Below are 21,749 nucleotides of genomic sequence, written 5' to 3'. Positions count from 1 at the left end.
TCACCAACTTCATCGGTTCGCGTGTTGCCCACGCAGGGGCAGCCTTGAGCCTGTTTTCTGGTGACTTCTCCTGCTGTGATGCTGCCCGGTGTAAAACAAACCGTCCGAGCCAAGAGGAGCCTCATGTGGGAATCTGGGAGTAATAACAGGCTCTGAACAAAGTCAACTTTACTTTTTCCACAAACAATACACTTAACCCATAATGATTATAACACAGGGTTATACAAACATATACAGGAGAGCTGTGGTCGTATCATAGCCAAATTATTTAAAAAATCTATGAAGTTCAGTGCAGCAGGGTCACCATATAGTCACTACTGAGGATCACAGACATATAAGTTATACCAAGAATTGTATAGGATTTTATTATGATTCCCCATTGTGGGCTATAATATAGTCTAAACCTCAAACTCTGACTCTAAGCCAAGTGTGTTTGGGACTGCAACATTAACAGCGGAATAACACATTAAAGATATGTGTCCTTGTTTGCGAGAAAGGTCAAGATTCAACTTTTCAACACTGATAAAAAATGGTGAACTATCATGTCGACCTTTATCTGTGGCAAATACAGCCTTGCTTGTGATTTTTTATGTACGCCTATGAAAGCAATGCAACATACATTAGGTGTAAAAAGTAATTAATGAGTCAATTTAATCGATTATTATTGAATCTTCAAAATATAAGAATTTGTTTCCAGAAGAAATCAAGTTGTTTCAAGCACTTTCATGACAAATAACATTGTCGCGAAATTAACGGAATAATGTGCACTCTCTTTGTTTCTTCTAGATAGTTAACCTACACAGTTTTTCTGGGAAATGATACAAGTCAAAGTGCATTTGGAAACAACTGGGACTGTTATCACCGCAATGCCAAGATTTTATATACATTTATATATATATATATATATATGATGTTTTAATATTGAACATTTTGTTTAATTATTAAATTTTCTATTGTGGACTATTGTGCCATTTGGGGCTTTTCAGTGAGCACTGTAGCCTATAAATCAGTCACATTGCTCTCATTGAGATCTGAAACTGTCATAAGAGAAGAGAAAGAGCGGTGCGTTACACAGCCGCGGATAACTGAAGGCATTTCTCTCTCCCTCTCCTCCACTTTCCTCCCACCTTCTGCTTTTAGGGAAGTCGGTCAGCTGACTGTCTGTAGCTGTCAAGACTGTATTGTGCGCCCTCCTCTCCTCTGTTCTCCTCCTCCTTCTCTTCCTCTATTTCAGCAGCAGAGTCCCGCTCCCATTGGAGAGCTGAGCGCTACGGACCCAGCCTTTCAGCTCGACGTCACAGTGCGCTATAAGGATAAAGCGCTGGCTGGCTCCAAACGCAGTCTGCTGGATACCACTGAGTGGGAGAGAGTGAGAGAGGCGAGCCTTGAAATCTCTGCGGTGCAGAGCTGGAAAAGCTGCTTCTCAGCGAAAATCAGACGCCCTATTTACTCTGCTTATTTGCTCCTATTATTTTCCTGGAGAAAAAAAACGGACTTACAACCAAGAAGTTGCAACGAGGACTGGTGCCCGTCTCAGCGAACAAACGTGGTATTTCCTTTATTATTATTATTTATGCTGATTTTTTTGTGAATACACTTCTACTGAAGGGACTGAGGTTTTACTTTTGCACTGAGACGCATTGCTTTCTACCTCCTGCCTGGTCTCCCTGCCAGATTATCCCAGCAGAAGTAGGCTATATGACGCAAACCGTGTGCAGAGCATTAGTTTGAAAGTTTTCCTACACGACTTTTTTTTTTTTCGTTTTCCTCTTTTTTCACCAATCACACGGTGTTTCATGCTACAGCAAGTCAGTGCACAGCGGTGGAGGAGCCAAAAGAACTATTGCATGAAACAAGAAAGGAGAGAAGAGACGCTGATTAATAAGTCAGTTTTTGCGACGCTTGCAAGTACCTTTGCATATCTGCAAAAGAGTCGCGACAGCAACATGAGCACAGAGATGAGCATGGGCCCGGAGCTACCCAGCAGCCCTCTGGCTCTGGAATATGTCAATGATTTTGACCTGATGAAGTTTGACGTGAAGAAGGAAGGCCTGGCCGGGCTGGAGCGCAACGGGGTGCGCCAGTGTAACCGTCTCCAACCCCAAGGCTCTGTGTCCTCCACCCCCATCAGTACACCCTGCAGCTCGGTGCCCTCCTCGCCTAGCTTCAGCCCCACAGAGCAGAAAAACCACCTAGAGGATCTGTACTGGATGCCAAACAGCGGGTACCACCAGCAGATAGACCCGCAGACGCTAAGCCTGACTCCAGAGGACGCAGTGGAGGCTCTGATTGGAGCCACAGCTCACGGCCACCCTCCGCCTCCGCATGTCCAACAGCAGCTGCAGCAGCAAGGCGCTTTCGAGGGCTACAGGGGCCCGCATCACCATCACAGCCACCACGGCCACGGCCAGCAGCACCATCACCCATATGCTGGGGGCATCCCGCACCACGCTGATGAATTGTCCGGGCACCCGGGCGGACACAACCACCCACACAGCCAGCACCACCATCACCACAGCCAGGACCCCGACAGCCCGTCCCCGGTCTCCCCAGAGTCCCACCAGCCGCTCCATCACCACCGCCACCATCATCACCACCATCCGCACGGCCACCTGAGCCAGTCGGCGGCGCACCACAGCTCCGGGGGCGGACTCAACGTGGAGGACCGCTTCTCCGACGACCAACTGGTGTCCATGTCGGTGAGGGAGCTCAACAGACACCTACGGGGCTTCACCAAGGACGAGGTCATCCGCCTCAAGCAGAAGAGGAGGACCCTGAAGAACCGGGGCTACGCTCAATCCTGCCGGTACAAGCGGGTGCAGCAGAAGCACGTGCTGGAGAACGAGAAGACTCAGCTGATTAACCAGGTGGAGCAGCTCAAGGCGGAGATCAGCCGGCTGGCGAGGGAGAGGGACGCCTACAAACTCAAGTGTGAGAAACTGACGGGGTCAGGGGCCAATAACGGGTTCCGCGAGGCTGGCTCAACCAGTGACAACCCTTCATCACCAGAGTTTTTCATGTGAGTTGTCATAGCCTTTTCTTGTGAACCCCTTCACAACAAACTTTCCCCTCCACCCCCACCTTTCCTTTCTCCACAAGTGACTGACTGGCTGATGAACAAACGATAATAATCCACACCTCCCATACTGTTTATGATTATACTAATAACGGTAACAATTATATTCATATTAGAAGAATAATCCATCAAATAGTATTCTCATATATAATCATCTCTCCATCCACGTGTCAACTGAGATACAAAGAGCAATGTAGTGTCTGATCAGTCGCAGCATCTTTGTAGATTAGTTGCTTGTAGTGAAGAGACTTTTTTCTTCTTCATCAAAGAAGAGGATCGGCTGATGAACTTTTCTTTTTTTCTCTCTCTCCTTTGAGGCTACAGCTTTTAAATAATATGTAAGTAGTGTGGGATGGCGTCGAGGCAAGTTGTCTTGTAATTTTGTTCTCCAAAATGATGACATTGTTATCAAACAACAAGCAGGCCTGACCTCACAGCCTGCAACACACGAGACTCACATTCGACAAGTGGGCCCGCAATCTGAGAAAATCTCCAAAAGCAAGACTCCACTTTATGCAAATTTAACTTCTGTCTACTAACCCGTCACGGGTCGGGGGCATTTTATGCAACAGCTCATTGATTTATTGCCTGCTTGGTTATATTCGAATATATATTGAAACAAAAAATCTGCATTAAATATTAATCCTGCATGCTGGACATGTACGGTAATAATTTCTATTTTGTACTTTCATCTTCTCGTGTATATTAAGAGCATGTTGTTGATCTGCGCTTCTCCATAGTTTTGGGGGGTTAGAGAAATGCAGCGGGGACAGAACAGCAGGACTGCCGGTGCAGTATCATATGGTTATGGGTTTCTTTGGGCTTGTAAATATTATGCAACCGCAAAACTGCACAACAAGATTGAGGAGGCTGGTTTGAACTTCTGTCTTTGTGTTGTGTTTTTATGTCATTTATTTTGTATGATTTTTTTATCATCTGGGGTATTGATTGAGAGAGGAGTGCATTTTTTATCAGTTGCATTTAAATGAGTGCACTTTTGGATGATGATTTGAAAGTTTTCATTTTGAAATTTGTGCAGACCTCCCTTCCAGGAGGACATACTATGATACTATATTGCATTATTATTCAACACAGGCCTAAGTGCAAAGTTTTAGAGTAATATTTGGACACGTGTTCTTTGAGTCTGAGGAGAAAAACATGTGGCCACAATATTATTGGACCCAGATTGCACAGAATAGGCTATTGCTACAATACTGTTTAACACACACACATTGTGGGTTAATGCTCTCTGTCATTTTAATCCAACATGGCTTTTGTGCCACTAATTCTGAAAAGTGCTGCTCTGCCTTTCTATTAACTCTTTAACAAACCACATCAAACCCAAACAAAACCTTGTTCTGTCATTCCGATTGGCGGCCACCTGTAGCATAGGCTATTATCACTGGGCCTAATATTAATGATTTCTATTTTTTAACGATATTTAGAAACAAGTGCAACAACATACTTGTTAGGGGTTTTATGTAGAGTTAATATTTAGATAACGCGAGCAATTTAATACACAGTTTGACTATTAATGCTTTATGTTTTCCTGATTTTTTTCCTGCCGGTCAGTAAAAAAGGGGACTCAGGTTGCGCAAATTCTCAAAATGAAAACAATGTGTATGGTATGTAATACGTTTTTTGTCTGTTTTATCATTATTTGATGATTCTGGTTCTGCTGGCCAGATGCATAGTTAAAGTTTTTATTTTAATGATTTAAATTAACAAACTGTCAGATCATATCGAATAAGCATGATGTTTGCATTTGAAACTATTGTCGAAAAGTCATGCATTTACCAATCTTTGGTTTGTTATGATTCAACTGTGTTGAAATCGAACTGAAACTGCAGCAGCGGGTTGTTGTTTTGTTTTCACCTGTTCCATGTTTGCGATGATGGGGATCAATTTTCAATCCTGTTTATATAAATAATAGTTAAACACTTAAATTTGAACTGTTCCATTCAGGCTGGTTTCTGTTTTGTCTTTGGTTGTTTTTGGAAGAAATTGTTTCATATTTTGCTTATTAAAGTCATTCAAATGGCAATAATTACCTCTCAGACTTTTTTTCTGCCGCCACAGGAAAAGATCTGTGATGTGATGACAAAATTAGGCGCAGACTGAGTCATATTAACAACGTACTACCAGGAATTAATAATCCTTCACACACTGCAGTGGCAGCACACTCACTTTCTGCCAAAAAAGCAAAAAGAAAATGTTGCTGGTTGTAGCCACAGCACTCATAGTTAAAGAATTCTGTGCAGAGCTTTAGGAAAACAATTTGATCTTTTAAGAACTTATTCGCACCGACCTCTGAAATTGCTTGCAATTCATTTGTCCTCGTCCTTTATTTTATTTTCAGACTTTAAGAATGATGTGGAAACTTTTGGATCAGAGCCTACTGGCCTACTGTGATTAGATCACCGGGTCTGGCCGTTTATGTGGCGCTGCAGGGAGATTCCTGTGCTGCTGGCCTCTGCTGGCATGCTGACTTCTGCAGAAACCCCGTCGTCACAAGAGCGCACGGTAAAAGGAGATCTTTGACCTTGCAACAGAGAGATGAAAACCTCAGATTTACATTAAGTGGTAAAACAATTTAGGGCTTTCGGCGTGCATGGTTTTTGAATGCACTTAAAGGCTCAATCCGACTGGTTGTTACACAATTTGAGTCTTAAAAAAAAAGTCCGACCCTGTCGCCTAAATGCGCTGAGCAAGACCTCAGCTTCAAAATAATCCCTCGTGCGCGCCTAGGGGTGTGATATGTTTATGGTTAACATTAATGGAATTTATGATTACTATGTGTCAACACACTTGCAATATCTTAGGAGACTGTATTCCCTCTAATCATTGCTGCATGCACATTCGCGCATAAAATCAGCGATTTCAATTAGATTTGCTTTACAGATGTGCAGCGTTAAGAGTAAAAACACATTCGTGACTTCGATACACAAAAATATCAACAAACACTGTCGTTCTTCAATCTGCATGTTCGGGTAGTATGACAATAGAAGTAGAGAAGTAGAAGAAGAAGGGAGTAAGTGTTGATCTGGTCCCGGTCTAGAGTTTCTGGTGTCAGAACATTATCTGCCCCGTGTCTGCACATTCTCAAGGACAAAACCGCTAGGCAGAGAATCAACCAATGAGACTCAAGGAAGGCGAGTCTAGTTTACATTATCCCTCTCTCTCCCTCCCTCTCTCTCTCTCTCTCTGGGCAGCCGCTGCAGCCTGGGGGCATGAGTGCAGCTGGGGTGAACCAGGAGAAAGAGTTATGATAATAACACAAAAACAACTGGTTTTAGTTGTCTATAGGGGATCCGTTTCACCTTCTTCTTCAGATTTTATATAGAAGCTGCTGTGTTAGTGAGTGAGTGAGTCAGACACACAGAAGGGGAAACCAGGCTTTGTGTATTGTATGTGCAGTATGATATGGTCTATTATGACTTCAGAACTCAACACACATGTTGAAGCTCAGCTGGACTCACAGAACTGAAAGAACAAGAGCCTGAAAGCTATCACCAGAGAAATCAAACAGTAACCAAACATTCATTTCTATTAAATGTCTAAAAATAAATAAAACAAAAATAAATAAAAAAGCTGTCTGACTCAAGAGTCACAAGAGAGGTTCCAATTCTATTTACACCTCCTTTCTGATAAATTTCTAAAACCAATAAATGAATATTGGACCATTTGGAAAAAAAGTGAATCCTAATAATGTATTGACAATCTAATTTATAAATCAATACACACAAATTGATCCACTAAGGTTTATTTGTGTAATGTTTTGTTGCATTATCACATATTGCATCAACACTGCCTTTTATGAATTACATGTGCATGATACAACTTTTTGACTGCTTCTTACCTGCAGGAACCATTTTAAAATTTTAAAAAGAGCAGAATGTTTTTGTTGAGAGTCACTTATGTGTAGTGCTTCATAGAGAAATGGATAGTGGAAATTTGTAAAAGACAAAGTAGGGGAGAAAAAGGCAGAGGGGGGAAAGTGGAAGAAAGCATCAGCCTCAGCGGAAGCGCCAAGGACACAGTGACCAGGCGTACTGTAATGATTTTAGTCTCCGATCACACATTCACGCCCCCCCACAGAGATCCTATCTGCATTCAGCTTGCTGTGCCAGCCTCCACCTCCAGCTCCTTGTATCTGCAGCAGCAGCAGGAGTGAAGAGCCCAGACAAGGCAGCCCCAAACCTGGCCTGCTTCTGTTCATCGCACCGGACACCACAACGTTTTAAAGCTCCAGTCAGCTACAGCAGGCCAACGGCTTTTAGAAACTCTCCAAGCGTTAGTCCGAGCCCTGCTGCAGGTATTTCAAAGCCTCTGAAGTGTGTTTGTGCATTTCTGCCTGCTCTATACATTCAAACCTAAAACACCATGAACTCATTTGCATCTTGCATAATTTCTAAGAGTGAGTGTGATTTTTCTGTGCTAATTTTACTGCATTTACTCCATTCACAGGGCTACATATGGTTATTTTAATTACTACCAGCTTCTGTGTGGTTTGAACTCTGTCTGTGTTATCATGTTGATTTAAATACACTTAGATAAAATTCCATTTAGGTATATTACGCACGCACACACACACACACACACACACACACACACACACTTACACCGAGATACATGCACACACAAGTAGTCCAGTCCACTGCCACACCAGCGGTCCATTGACTTTCATTGGAAGTGACTTCCCTGCTCCTCTAAATCACTTTGATTTCCCAGGGAATTAAAGCAAGCTTTTCCCAAGGGACACACACACACTAGAGAACATTAACAAGTTACTGAGAGGGTTTTTCAGTGTGTATGTGGGTGTGTGTTAGTGTTCACCTACCAATGCAAACACAATGAGAATAGGAATTGAAACAAATATGTTGCTCTAATTAGTCTTTGTCTATTTGTGTTTTGATTTATACAGTTGAGTGTTGTCAGACGCTCCTTGGCGGTGAAAACGACTGCTTACTATTCAACATATCTCACTGGTGTGTGTGTGCATGTGTTTCAGGCTAGCTGTTGGAATCTCACAGTTTTCAGCGCGCTGGACCTGAGTCAATGGCAATCTATCTTTGCCATCTTCTCCTCGTCTCTCACTCATCTCGCTCTCGATTCTTCCCTTCATCTTCTCTCCTTCTATCCTCAGCCAAGCCCAGCCCTGTCTGGAGTTCATCAAGACGGCATCACTGTGTCTGTTATTTATCTTTAGCCTGTTACACCGCATACACACACACACACACACACACACGCACACACGCATATAAACAAAAACACACACTGACCTGTGCTTAAATTTAAAGTGTGTGGCGTAATATTTTGTTTTACATGCTACATTTTGATGTAACTGGCCGAAAATATGATTTTCCATATAATAAATGCTTGCCGAATGCTTGACAGTAACATTACAACAAAAACTTTTTTTTTTACTGTAATTACATCAACACAACATTAATGATAATATCTCAAAAGGCTCAATTTCCACACAGTCGAGACGAGAAGAAGCCGTTGCTTTCCGCTGACCTCGTCCACTGCAGCCTCTCTTCGTGATGAATTTGTACCTTCATGGTCACAACCAGTCAATGGTCTCTATGATGGATACCTATGGCCATGGCCGCAGTGAGTCGATGAAAGTGACCCATGTGTACATCTCTGCTTCCGGGATGTGAAACGCAATTCCAGGTGGGATTGATCCATGTCTGGCCGCTGCGGGAATAAGGCCAGAGGGAGAAGATAAGAGCAGACACCGAGCGGTCAATGATACGTTTGAACCATCAACCTCTAATGCAAACAGGACGCTATGATGCCCCCTTTCCTTAGACTTTTAAAGGTATACAGACCACATTTCATCAGGAAATGTGAAATCCGCTTGCTGCCGTTTAAGCAGTGCTAACTTTAACTGGAAATCAGTGGTGAAGGAAGTATTCAGATCCTTTTTAGGTAAAAGCAGCAATACTGCAATATAAAAATAACAATAAAAGTCCTGCATTGACAATTTCACTTAAGTAAAAATACACAAGTATTAGTAGCAAAATGTAAAGTAAAAGTACCTATAATGCAGAAAAATTACCCCTGTGAGTGTTAAACTATTATATATTCTATTATTGTATTTTTATTACTGATACATTAATGTGTAAGCACTATTTTACTGTTGTAGTTGGTCGAGGTGGAGCTAATATAAACTATTCTACATATTGTTGAGTAGTTTAATCTATAACAGTGCATCATCTTTTTGCATGTAAAATCTTGATTTGCAAAGTAACAAGTCACAATAGCTGTTAAATAAATGTATTGGAGTAAAAAGTACAATATTTCCCCCTGAAATGTAATTGAGTAGAGTATTGAGTAGTATAAAATAGCATGACATGGAAAGTACAAGTACCTCAAATTTACTTAGTTACATTCCAACACTGCTGAAAATATTACAGATGGGCTCAGAGGAATCCCAAAGTGAAATAATGCAGAATCATCTTGGGAGTGCAAAGCATGACTATGATTGAGCTAGTGCCAAAACAATGTCTGTTTATGGAAAATTAATTGACAACAATTTTGATAATCAATTAATCATTCAAGTCATTTATTAACCAAAATGCAATGCTTGAGCATTTTGCTACATTTCCCAGACCTGTGAACAGTTTCATTTAGGAACTATCGGTAGAAAGAAAATAGTTCCTTCATGAAACTGCTCACAACAAATCGGTGGATTATCTTGAGTAACATGATTTCTGGAAAGAGACATTGCTGTTGAGTTTTTCAAATGTATTTTTTGGCACTTTGAGCACCACAAGCCAAGTGCTATATAGTCCCATTATATTAAAAAAATGCAGACATCTCTATAACTGATGTCTTCAAAACTCGGCAACTCACACCAAAACAATCTATATTATTGATTTTGGGGTGAACTGGCCCTTTAATAGACTAAGTGATTAATCGAAAAATAATCCCTCGATCAAATGAACAAATTCCAAAGCCAATTATCTTGGTTAAAATGTCTATAAAGATTATTTTCTATTCACCAATACACTAGATGTATATCCTACCAGTCAATTAACTCTACAGAGTACCTGCCTTGCATGAGCGCTGTTGGTGTGCTGTATCATCTCCGTTCTGTGTTCTGTGCTTTGGCCTGTTGTCGCCCTAAGATGTGAAGTAAATAATTGAATGGATCCATTAATAAATAAAGTGCAGGGGGAGAGAGGAAGAGGAGGGAGGGAGAGGAAAGATGGGAGAGACAGGTCACTCATCTTTACAATCACGGCGCAGGGAGTGGCATGACTGCAAACACGCTGCCACTTCTCTCTCTCTCTCTCTCTGTGCTCTTTTTCTCCCTTGGAGGTGTCTGGACATAATAAGTATTAGCTGTAGTGAACTCTAACTCTGAGCTCGGAGCAGGATGTGGCATTTCAACACATTTCCTCCCTGATCCAGCGGGACAGGGCTACTTCCTGTAAAACAGGTGGAGGGAGGTAACATGGAGCTACCACCATAGAGCCGGGCCAAGTCTACCTTTGACCCAGACAAACTGTTTTCCAGTAGGCCTTGGTAAATTCCAATTGGTGGGTGTTATTCCTATATGCTATAGCCTGCTATTTAATATGAAAACCTGCCAAGGGAGCTGTAACTGAAAAAGCGAATATGAAGTTGTGGTTTTGAACCGTATAGAATTTTACGAGGATTCATTATCAGCTATTGAAGAGCTGCAGTAGTAGCTGCAATTTTATGTTTCCTGTTACAGTAGGTGCCTTTTTGGCAGATGATAATAACTTTTTCTTCCTCCTCAAGAACACAGAAATTGCTTTTGTATTTATTTCTGCCTATATTTGTCTGTTGTTTGGGAAACAAATCAGACAATGCAATTCTGGGGTGAAGCACCAAATAAGGGAGTTTGAATCCAAGTTCTACTGAAAGCTGCCCTCAAGTCACATCACTGCTCTTACATGCCCAGAAAGTATATATTTTCTCTCTCTACTAATTCTACACTAATGCTCACTCACTGCTCTCTGCTTTCTCGCTTACCCATTCACCCCATTCTTGCATTTGCTCTCTTGCTTTCCCCTTGTTTTCTCTTTCTCCGGGCCTTCTTTTTTATTTTACAGCCTGATCTCTATTTAGATTTCCTCGTTTGGAGTTGCCACAACGCTCCCCGCTGCCAACATCTGTAAGTGGTTTGGAGGCAAGACACACTATGGAAAAACATCAAAAAATAAAAAGAGCAGAACGGCGCTCTACTACCAGGGTTAGATAGAACAGAGGCTGTGAAAAGGATACAAACTGCACTGGGATCAGAGGCACACGCAGGCGGCAGGCCAGGCTCCGTCTGACTGAAAGCATAAGGTTGGCAGTGGAAGGAGATAAGTGTCTGAATCGGGGAAAGACATTCATATATTCTGTGCAAAACATAAATGCAATACCTGCACATACTGTACTGTAGCTTAGATGGGTGGGGGTGATGTGTGGCGTTCTTGGGACCCCACAGTTTGGGGTTTACTGAGGATTGACCTCAATCACGTGTCAGGTTTTAGGCAGATTGGATTTAAGCTGCAGCACTTTTAAAGAGATTATGTTATTGTAACAGATTAGGGGAAGTAGATACATTGAAGGGAGCTAATGAGGGGTTTCTCCCCTCCCCAGCTGCCAGCCTAATTCAGTGCTCACTGTCCTGTTGATAATACACACTACAATAGTATTACTGTGGCATTAGAGGCTTTACAGTGTTGTGGCAGTGAGAGCCACTCAGTGGCTTGACAATGTGGTAGAGGTTGTGCGTTGCATTTACTATACCATTTTGTGTGAGCATGTGGCTGCTCTTTATGCACGTGTGTAAGGGTTGGAGCGAGAGAATGGAGAGTTTGTGTGTACAGTAGGGTCTCATTAGGTAATGAGGATGATTACGCTGCATTAGGTGGTGGAGAAGAGAGGCAACAGCCACAGGGTGGGAGAAGAGAACATGTGTCTGTGATTTGCAGCATAAGCACATACCATTTAATTGACACAAGCTCTCTCCGTCTCCTGATTGGTGCAGAGCTGTCCTCTGCATGTCTGCTTGGCCCTCTCTGTCCTTGACTCGGAGGGCAGAGAGACAGATGTGGTGTGAAAGGGGCGGAGTAGGGGAATACAGAGAGTGTGGAAAGGTACTGGGCTGAAAGTCGGCTGCAGTTAGAGGTAGAGAGTGGAATATTGGACGTGTGTAAAAGTGTTTTATAGGTCAGTCCGTCGCAGCCATGTAAAGCAGAAGAAGAAGATGGAAAGGTTTTGTCTGGGAGTCCCCATGACAGATTGTTAAGTAATGCTATATGACTCTTCTAAAGGAGTAGTGGAGAAACTATGAGAGCATCACCCAACATAGAGGAGTAGTTGGCTGGATGTGTGAAGACAGGCTTCCCTTTGCATGAAGCTGCCCTCTCTATTCCCCTTCTATAAGTAGGCAGGTATTTTTACCCAGGATAAAGTGCTGACCCAGTCTCAGGTAATTACACCCCTGTTGGGCTCTGGCACAGACATGTCAGGGCGGTGCAAAGTGCACCTTACACCCTAGCTACGGGTAAACCACACTTATCTCACTATTTACAAGCGAGTATAGAGCCTCGCTCCACATGAGAGGGAGGGAGGAGGGCATACCTTGGCAAAGCCAGAAAACCTTTCTCCTGGCAGATGCCCACTGACATCCCATCCCCCATCAAAGAACACAAACTAAATTAAACTATATTCTATATTTATGCAGAGGGTGTGATCAAAGTAAGGAAAAAAATAATGCCAAACTGAAGGATTCTGGCAATGTTGTGCCCGTGTGTGGTACATTTCCTGGCATGAATTCAATCCAATAATCCCTAAGAGGGTTAGGCATGTTCTAATCACTTCTAACATAATAATGTTGAATGATCATGAATGATGCATATCTTTCTTGGAAGCGGTTTTCAAAAGAAAACAATGGCCCTATTAACATGTCAGGATGTGTTGATGCTTCAAAATGATTTGAGGAGCATGACACTGACTTTGTTTTTGGACAGAGTTGTTAATAACATAATAATATAATACCACCATATGATCCTATCTATAGTACATGAAGGTATTTAAGGTCTGCAGGCTGGCCCAAGGCCAAGAGAACCTGAGGGTATTTGGGCCAAGTTCAGGTTCATTTTCAGGCTCAAACCTAAAATATAAATAACACTACTTAACATGCAATGTTACTGTTAAATTCAGGTTTTAATATTACATATTAAAACTACAATGATAGACTTAATACAGCAAACACTGGTAATTTTGTCCTTGTCTTGTCACACACGTTCTATGAGTAATGGCAAGTCAACAGGTTGCAACTTGCTCGTTTGCTAAGTTTGACTGTATTGGACAGATATAGAGAATATAAAAAAACAAATGGGTAAGGCAGAACTTCAGTCCAACAGTTGTCAGGAAAATATGCACATGCAATATTTTTCTCACAACAAATTGACTTTTCGATTGACTTTGATAGAGAAAAATAGATTAGATTATTAGTGGCTTCAGGCTGAAAAAGGTTTTTTAGCTGTTGGGCTAGGCTGGGCTCTGGCCTGAATTAGGCCGGGTCAAACTATGGCCGAATTTTCAAGCCAATGCAGTGTCTGACATGAACTGTTTTACTAGCTTCAGAAGGATGGAGGGTTCAAATTATGATCACTTTGAATCATTCTGTTTAACAATGATTACTCTTTGTGCAAAGACTGGACACAAGGCAAAGTAATTATATTGGTGTTTCATCTATCATAACAACACCCTGTATTTAATGATGTTGTCAAGGTGATATTAGCCCAGTTTCAGCCTCCATTCCATGTATAACCTTCTACTGGATGCCTTTAAGAGGATAGTCTGCACTAAAGCCACTGAACATGTGTTTTTCTCAGACTTTGTCTGTGAGCTGAGCAGGAAATCTTTAGACCCAGTTGTCTTTACAAGAGACTTTCTCCAGTATCTATATATCTTCTCTCCCATTAAATGCATGTTCTATGGAAACTATGTGCTGTGAGTTGCTAGGCAAAGCAGAGGCTAAGGGAAATGGCTGTGGTCAGACCATAGTCCTTGAAAGAGAGGAGGAGATTAAAGCAAGAAGAAAAGAAAAGAGGGGGAGAAAAGAAAAAAATTTAAAGGAAAGCGCTTTCTGTATTTAAATCATTTACCTATGTACGCATACACACATACAGTATGTGCACACATATGAATAAAGACACACACATGCACAAACGTGCTAGGACTGTTCCAGCTGAGGTGCTGTGTGTAATAATATGATGGTGGGAATGTGCCACTGCATGTTAATTCTCTCTTCACGCTTGCGTTGAGGAACACAGAGCCACTAATTGATGCTAAACAAACTGCTGACCCAGACTCAGGATGAAGGTCTGTCACTGATGCACACTCAGAAACACACACTGGTACACAAATCATAAAATGTACTATTTGCCCCAAATTCACAAAAAGTGAACAACAACAACTCTAGCTAAACAAATCCAAGGTTTCCTAAATTGTCAAACACTTTTTTTGTGTTCTATAAGAGGCTTATAGGTGCAGAGCTTGAAAGTCATCCACCACATGCACAAAAATGAGACGCCTAGGTGGCAATCTGCAATGTCCTTGGCTTTTTGGAGGTACATTTGGGAGTGTGTGTGTGTGCCTGCATTAGGAGAACTTTCTGGATGGCGGGGGGGCCTGAGAAGGTAAACTCCTACTCATCCTTGACACACACAAACACAGGCATACATACACGCATGCCGGCCCCTAAAGGAAGCTCCTGGGAGGCACAACGACGCCTTTGTGTGGGCCAGATTTCCCATGTCTCCCTGCTCCAGCACACAGATAGATCATCTCAGTATAGCCTGCTGGATGAAGGGCAAGTGCATGCACGCTGTGCAGAGAGAGAAAAAGAGGGAGGGAGAAAGAGTGGGAAAGAAGTTATAACCCAAACCACTTCTTTCCTTTTTCTTTTCACACTTTCCCCTTGTCTCATGTCTCCCATGTCTTTCCCTCTGTCTCTCCCTCTGTACACTCCCCCTTTTCTCTCGCTCTCTCCGCAGAGGAATCCAGTCTCTCCGTTGGGATTGGAGCTCTTTGAAGGTGATCCAGAACTGTACTGCTCGCTGCCTCTGCTCTCCTCCCTACCTCACTCCTCCACCCTCCACCCTCCACCCCCCGCTCCCACCCCTCAGCCCCTCAGGGGGCCTGGATCCCGCTCAACCGAGAGCAGCCGTGCTCCAAATCCAGGACCGGGCTTAGCGTTCCTGCCGCAGGCCTTGCTGGCTGTCCCACTGCACCACAGAGAGACAGAGAGGTGGGAGGCCTGGGAAGAGAGGAGCAAGGGGGGATGACAGAGGAAGAAACAAGGGAGGTGGGAGGTGGGAGGTGTGTTTGGTCACATTCACAGTTGGCATTTGAGATACAGAGAGATTAGGCAGGAGATGCTGCTCCACCAAGCAAACGTTTCTCTAAATCCAGCTCTCCCCTTCCTTACTGATCATCTCTCCCCTTTCCCCTCTTTCCTTCACATAACTGTTTATTTTCCCTTTCATTTCATCCTCACACTCCCTCCCTTTTTCCATCCCACTTCCCCTCTTCCCTCCATCCCAAGGGCAAGCTCACAGACTCGTCAGACTGGTTTCATTGGCACACCTCGAACACACAAACACACACTTGGATGCCAACATACACTCAGACACATACCTCTTCACTTTAAAAGAGGGTCCTTCACTCAATGGCTCGAGCAGGAAAAGAGAGAATGACAAACAGACAGAGGAGGAAAAAACAAAGAGAAAGAGGCAGATAAAGGGAGGGAGTGAACTGAAGAGATGTGCATTCCTTTGGCTTGCCTGGCTCGGGAGTGCAGGAGACGTGTTGCTGGCTGTTTGGTTTATTATCCCCAAGCCATATGGGTTGGCAAGCTTTTGGGGCGTGGTGGGATACATTTGTGTGTGTGTGTGTGTGTAAGGGTAAGGCAGAAAGTGTGATTATACTTACAATGTGTCTTTTATCACCTACAGTACGTATCTGTGTGTGTGTTCCAGGCCACAATAATCTGAGGAACCACACTTCCAGATTACTGCTTTCAATAAAACATAGAGCTTCCAGTACCTACATACCAATTCATACCACACATGTATACACATGCACACACAAGCAAATTTACTCAAGTTGGTAATTTTAAGCTATTTGTGACATAAATGCAAACTTAATTGACTGCAACTTAATCATAATGACGTGATGGAATGGTACCATGCAGCTGTCGTTTTGATACTGCTCCATATGATATTCATGGATAATAATAATTCAGGTTTATTGCAGCTTGAGTCTGATTTTCATAGTTGTGGCCATCATTTTTATAGGTTATGATAAGATTGTACTCACAAAAGTAATTGCTGAGTTCTGGGAACATACAAGTATCTGGATTGTCCTGTAAATTTGTTCTCTGCACTGTGTGTAAGTATATTGAGAGTTACTGAGAACCGGAGACACATTCCTAGTATATGTAAACATACTTTGCCAAATAAAGGTGATTCTGATTCTGATACATATGTTGGTCAAAGTTGAAGATGGTCTGTAAACTGTGATGGATGCTTACAATATACAGTTTGGGGAAATAATTTCACTGTCCACCTTTATTTTCTCTTCCAAGTAGGTTTGACAAAGCTAGGGATTTGTTTAGAACCTGTGTGATCATCCGATTGAAATTAATTGATTACACTGTTATAAAATACAACATTAACCTTCAGGATAAAAGAGCTGTATCACAGACAGTTTGTGAGACTTCACATCCACTGATCCTTCATCTACATTAACAAATGCTGTACTAATAAAGTATATGTCTGACTGTTCTCAGCTTGATATTCATTAGATGGACAGTATTAAACCCTTAAAAGGGTATTTTTCAGTTACAAACAGCTAGCTAATGGGTCATTACTTCATGTCATTACAATGTCAGCATTGGCTTGACTTGACTAACAACGTATGTTTGTTTGTTTTCCCCCAAAATATCCGATCAACTCATTGCAATACAATGACCGCTCGTAGTGACTACAGCACTGTTACACTTTATGGTTATGTTTAGGCACTGGCAGCACTTGGTTAAGGTTAGATTGTAAGATTGTGGTCTGGTTTAATGCAAAAAAACAACAACTCTGCAGTGACTTGAAGCACAACATGTTTATTAACATTTAACAAAAATCATGATCTTTCCCCAATCTTAACCAAAATGTTGTTGTTGCCTAAATCTAAACACAGACGGGGAGTCTGGATGCAAACTCGGGTCTCTGGTGTCAAAGTCCTGCATTCTGTATGCCCGCAATCCACCCCAATCACCTCCCTGTAATTCTGGTGTGGTACATAAATGCGGCACTTCATTCACTTGAAAAAACGTTGCCTCTGAACATAATCCAGGCAGAGATTACCTTTTTCATCACAACTTAATTAGGAAAACAATTTAGTAATATATAAATGTAATTCCTAGGAGACAGGATTGGTGTTCCCAGATCTCAGCTATTAACATGGTGACTATATTGTTATTATTGCAAATAGGAATGATGGCCAAACCTGCAAAAATAGGACTCAAGTATAAACCAGAGTCCAGAGCCAATCAGCAGCTCCATAAGCACATTCTATATTTTCTGCATTCCTCAGTTATTTCCTCCATCCAATGAAATTCTTCTGACTCTGTTACTTTCATCTTAATCACCTCTTTCTAGCTTCTCCCTGTTCTAACCCTTCAACGCCACAAGGGTCAGCAGCGGTGTGTACGCTGTGTGTGCCTGAGTGGGACTGCTGCTGAAGGTGTGTGCCTTTTGTGTGTATGTGTGCAGGTGTATGTGTGGAATGAGCAAGCTATCTATAGCCTGTGTATCCCTGGGGATTTGAGTCTTAAACTCCATATTCATGACACATCACTGTGGGGATTAGAAGGGCATCATCAGATAGAGGGGCTTACGTCAGCAGGCGCACACACACACACACACACACACACACAGAAAATAACACAGCCACACACTCTCAACAGCAGTCTTACCCTGGAAAGCACAGCATATACACTTTCCAGGAAGTTCTTATTTCTGAAGGAAGTGTGTTTTTTCTATACATGCACATCAATAAACCAATGAAAGGATAGAGAGGACACCCCTCTAAGACTACAACTGGTATGTTATGGCAGTGTAGCCAAGATGATTGCTTTGTATCACTAACCGGAATAGTTCAGTGTTAATCTGAGCAGTGATTATTTGCCTAGTTGAAACTAACAGCCTCCAGTGTTCGTCTAGCACTGCCAATTCAAACACTTTGAGTTGGGCTGGGGAGTGCAAATTGTTGAGAAGAGAACAAACCGAAATGTGTGAGATGGATGTGGAGGTTGGGGTGGGGGTGGTGGGGTTGATTAAGGCCAAACCACGTGGAAGCTGATCTGCAGGGGACGTGAAGAGGGAGGGGGGTGTTAGTGTAGGCAGCATGGATCTGTGTTGTGATTGTTTGTTCATGGCTGTGTGTGCATCCATGTGTGTTTGTGTGTTCTTATCTCCTCTGGTCCACAGCAGCAGGAGCATCAGAGGAAGCATGGCCTTTCCTTCCTGTGCCTTTCACACTGTCACAACACACATGAGCCATAAAACTCTGTGGCTCCGTCCAACATATACATATATATATATATATATATATATATATATATATATATATATATATATATATATATATATATATATATATATATATATATATATATATATATATATATATATATATATATATATATATATATATATATATATATATATATATATATATATATATATATATATATATATATATATATATATATATATATATATATATATATATATATATATATATATATATATATAGAGAGAGAGAGAGAGAGAGAGAGAGAGAGAGAGAGGGAGAGAGGGGTTTTCTTGTGAGTGCAGAACACGTGTGTGTGACTTGTGGCGTACAGCACATACCATTTAATTGACACAATCTCCTTCTTCTGTTTGGCGCAGAGTTGTTTTCTACTGGGAGGGAAACAGGGAGCAATTGAGGGCAAGATTAAGATACAGCTAAGGTGAGTGAGGAGGAAAAGTGGCCTAGCAGCAGTAGAGGGTACTGGGACAGTGGATGTTCAGTATGGGCTGGTGCCCTCCACGGGGAAGCTGAGGAAGGACACTTCTCTACCCTACATTGTGCACCTGGCGCTGGACTCTGGCAGGCTGCCATTCCCCTGCTTCCCAGTTTCACCCTGTGCTATCCATCCACTGCTCAACAGCACCTCAGCCTCCCTCAGCCGTCCCTCTCTGTCAGTCCCAGAGTTGTCAGTAGCACTTTCATTTACAGTCTGGTTTACACTATCAAGCCAGGGAGGCCCATTGAAAAATTTTATAATTGAGAAATGTTACTTGTGAGTAATGGGCCATTTCTGGTGTGAAATTCATTAAAATGTGTTTGTGTAAATAATCGTTTTATGGTGGTGGAAGAAGATCAAGGCTGCCTTTCAATTACCAGGTAATGAAACTAGCTTGCAAAGAGTGCCATGTACTGTGAGAATGACAAGTTATTTAGTATGCATTTGAACTGTCTAGTCTGATTTGTTGAGGATGTTTCCTGAACAATTTGAAGAAGTCTATACAGATTTTACTCACAGTTTCCTGCAGCCAGTATAGTGGAGATGGTCCACCTTGCTTTAAATAAAGACTCTGCTAAAGACTCTCTCTACTAAAGTCAGAGGAAATTATTACACTGTTATAAAATACAACATTAACCTTCAGGATAAAAGAGCTGTACCACAGACAGTTTGTGAGACTTCACATACACTGATCCTTCATCTACTATTTGTTAATGACTATTAACAAATGCTGTACTAATAAAGTATATTTCTGACTGTTCTCAGCTTGATATTCATTAGATGGACAGTATTAAACCCTTTAAAGGGTATTTTTCAGTTACAAATGGCTAGCTAATGTGTCATTACTTCATGCATTACAATGTCAGTATTGGCTTGCCAGGAAAAGTTACTTTTGTAACTTTTTATATTGTATTTTTATAATTACTCCTGCACGACCACAACAACATAAAAATAAGCACATATCGAGCCTAACTCAGTAGCTTTGAAAACATATTCAGTTAAAAAGCACTCTGCCTTTGGTCTCTCATTGTGCAGTACTGATGATTTGCTGTAGCCTGAAAGAGTCCATTTAAAAGTAAGGTTAACCTTGGTATTCTATTGTCTTTTAACTATCAAATACTCACCGCCTGTAGGCTTGAGAGGTGGTTTTGAAAAGTTTGTAGGTTGCTCCTTTGTGGAGGACAGCAGGTGTAGTCAGGTTGGATTCACAGCATTTACAATGGATTCCAATGGCAAACTGCAGTCATGGCAAAAAATTAATGAAAATATAAATAAGTGTCAAATCCCCCCCAAACTTTTCAAACTGCAATGAGGAGCAAGAACGTGGCAACAGTGCTGGGCTGTGTGGCGATATTGCTGCGGTCACACACGGTCAGAAATGCAGTTCACATGAAATGTGACCCAAACCCAAAAATACTTTTTCCTATACACAGTCCTTAAAAAAACCTTTCCAAAACTGCTGCACAATACCACAAAACAAGAAGGTGCTAGATGCAAAAAACAGCAATGAAAAAAGATCACCACTGCATCAAATACATTAAGCTTTTGGTCACAAAGACCTACAAAAGAAACAGCAGTAAAACAATTAATACATTAGTCTGAGTGCCACAAAAACTCCAAATTGATCCTCTGCATTAATACTGTACAATTTGAGCCATTATAACATGGTATCCAGTTGTCTTAACACAACCATTACGAGGAGGCCATGCTGTGATATGGAAGTAGTAGTAGTGCATCCTATGAGAGAGATAGAAACACTGTCTTTATCAATATACTATAAGTACAATATATAATGTACAGAAAACACACACTATATACAACTGTGGGAAATGGGGATTAATGTGTACACAGGTGGTGTTGTGCTTCACACACACGTACACACACAAACACTCTCTTTCCATAGAATACTGGGGTGGGAACGGTGCCAAACCAACACTTCATTTCAATTTCAAATCCGAGGCCTGACTTTGACCTTTCAACACAAAAGTAGTTATAGACTCACTCTCAGCTTTCCCCCACCCACGTCTGTTATGAGGCTTGTCAACACACACTCCTCGCCTTCATCTTGCCTAGGATTTCATTCAGATTATTCTTTTTCCTATTATTCTTTATACCGTCACACACCTCATCTTCTGACGATTTCATAAGTCCTTCTCACGAGTAACCGTAAATGACTCGTACAGCTCATCCTTGGTTACTTCCTGTTTCCTGTGGTCTTTGAGCAGTGCTTCCTGTCTCTGAGAGTTCTGTGGAATGTCATCTTTCATCATTATGGGACACTGACACATCTGTCGCAGAAAAATGCGAGAGCATTTCTCTCTGCTGTTAAACTGTCAACGCTGATTGTGTGAAAAACAGAAAAAAATAGAGGTAGGAGGGAAAGTGAGAAAAAAGGCTGTGGGTAGAGGAATGAGTCTGCAGCCAGTAAGGCCACGTTTTATCAATGTTTGCATACTTGCATACAGTACTAGAGCTTTTCAAAATGAATACTACTAATAATGCCAAAGATACCTGTAGGCATACCTTTAGGAAACATTTAGGAATCGTTATCTATTTCAGGAT

General features: G+C 41.8%; 2 protein-coding genes across 12 annotated transcripts in view; one reads left to right on the top strand and one right to left on the bottom strand.

Moving 5' to 3' along the window:
* The window catches only part of LOC122883029, a 244,426-nt gene that overhangs the window by 32,939 nt on the left and 189,738 nt on the right, over window positions 1-21,749 (bottom strand). The window contains exons 2-6 of one of the 11 annotated variants that reach the window (XM_044211089.1): window positions 20,312-20,424; window positions 19,030-19,080; window positions 11,342-11,394; window positions 10,142-10,199; window positions 8,676-8,779 (exon numbers count right to left, since the gene is read on the bottom strand). The exons of 2 other annotated variants lie outside the window; for them this stretch is intronic. In XM_044211089.1, the coding sequence (XP_044067024.1) occupies window positions 8,676-8,779; window positions 10,142-10,199; window positions 11,342-11,394; window positions 19,030-19,080; window positions 20,312-20,424 (379 nt within the window). 8 more of the 11 variants (XR_006379531.1, XR_006379529.1, XR_006379527.1 and 5 more) reach the window with 8 other exon arrangements.
* On the top strand, window positions 1,307-5,120 carry mafba (v-maf avian musculoaponeurotic fibrosarcoma oncogene homolog Ba). The gene has a single exon (XM_044211086.1). It carries the CDS (start codon window positions 1,797-1,799, stop codon window positions 3,021-3,023), a length of 1,227 nt encoding a protein of 408 aa, XP_044067021.1. The 5' UTR covers window positions 1,307-1,796; the 3' UTR covers window positions 3,024-5,120.

This window comes from Siniperca chuatsi, linkage group LG10, assembly GCF_020085105.1.
Source record: "Siniperca chuatsi isolate FFG_IHB_CAS linkage group LG10, ASM2008510v1, whole genome shotgun sequence".
Taxonomy (NCBI): Eukaryota; Metazoa; Chordata; class Actinopteri; order Centrarchiformes; family Sinipercidae; genus Siniperca; species Siniperca chuatsi.
This window is presented reverse-complemented; position numbering and strand designations above follow the sequence as displayed.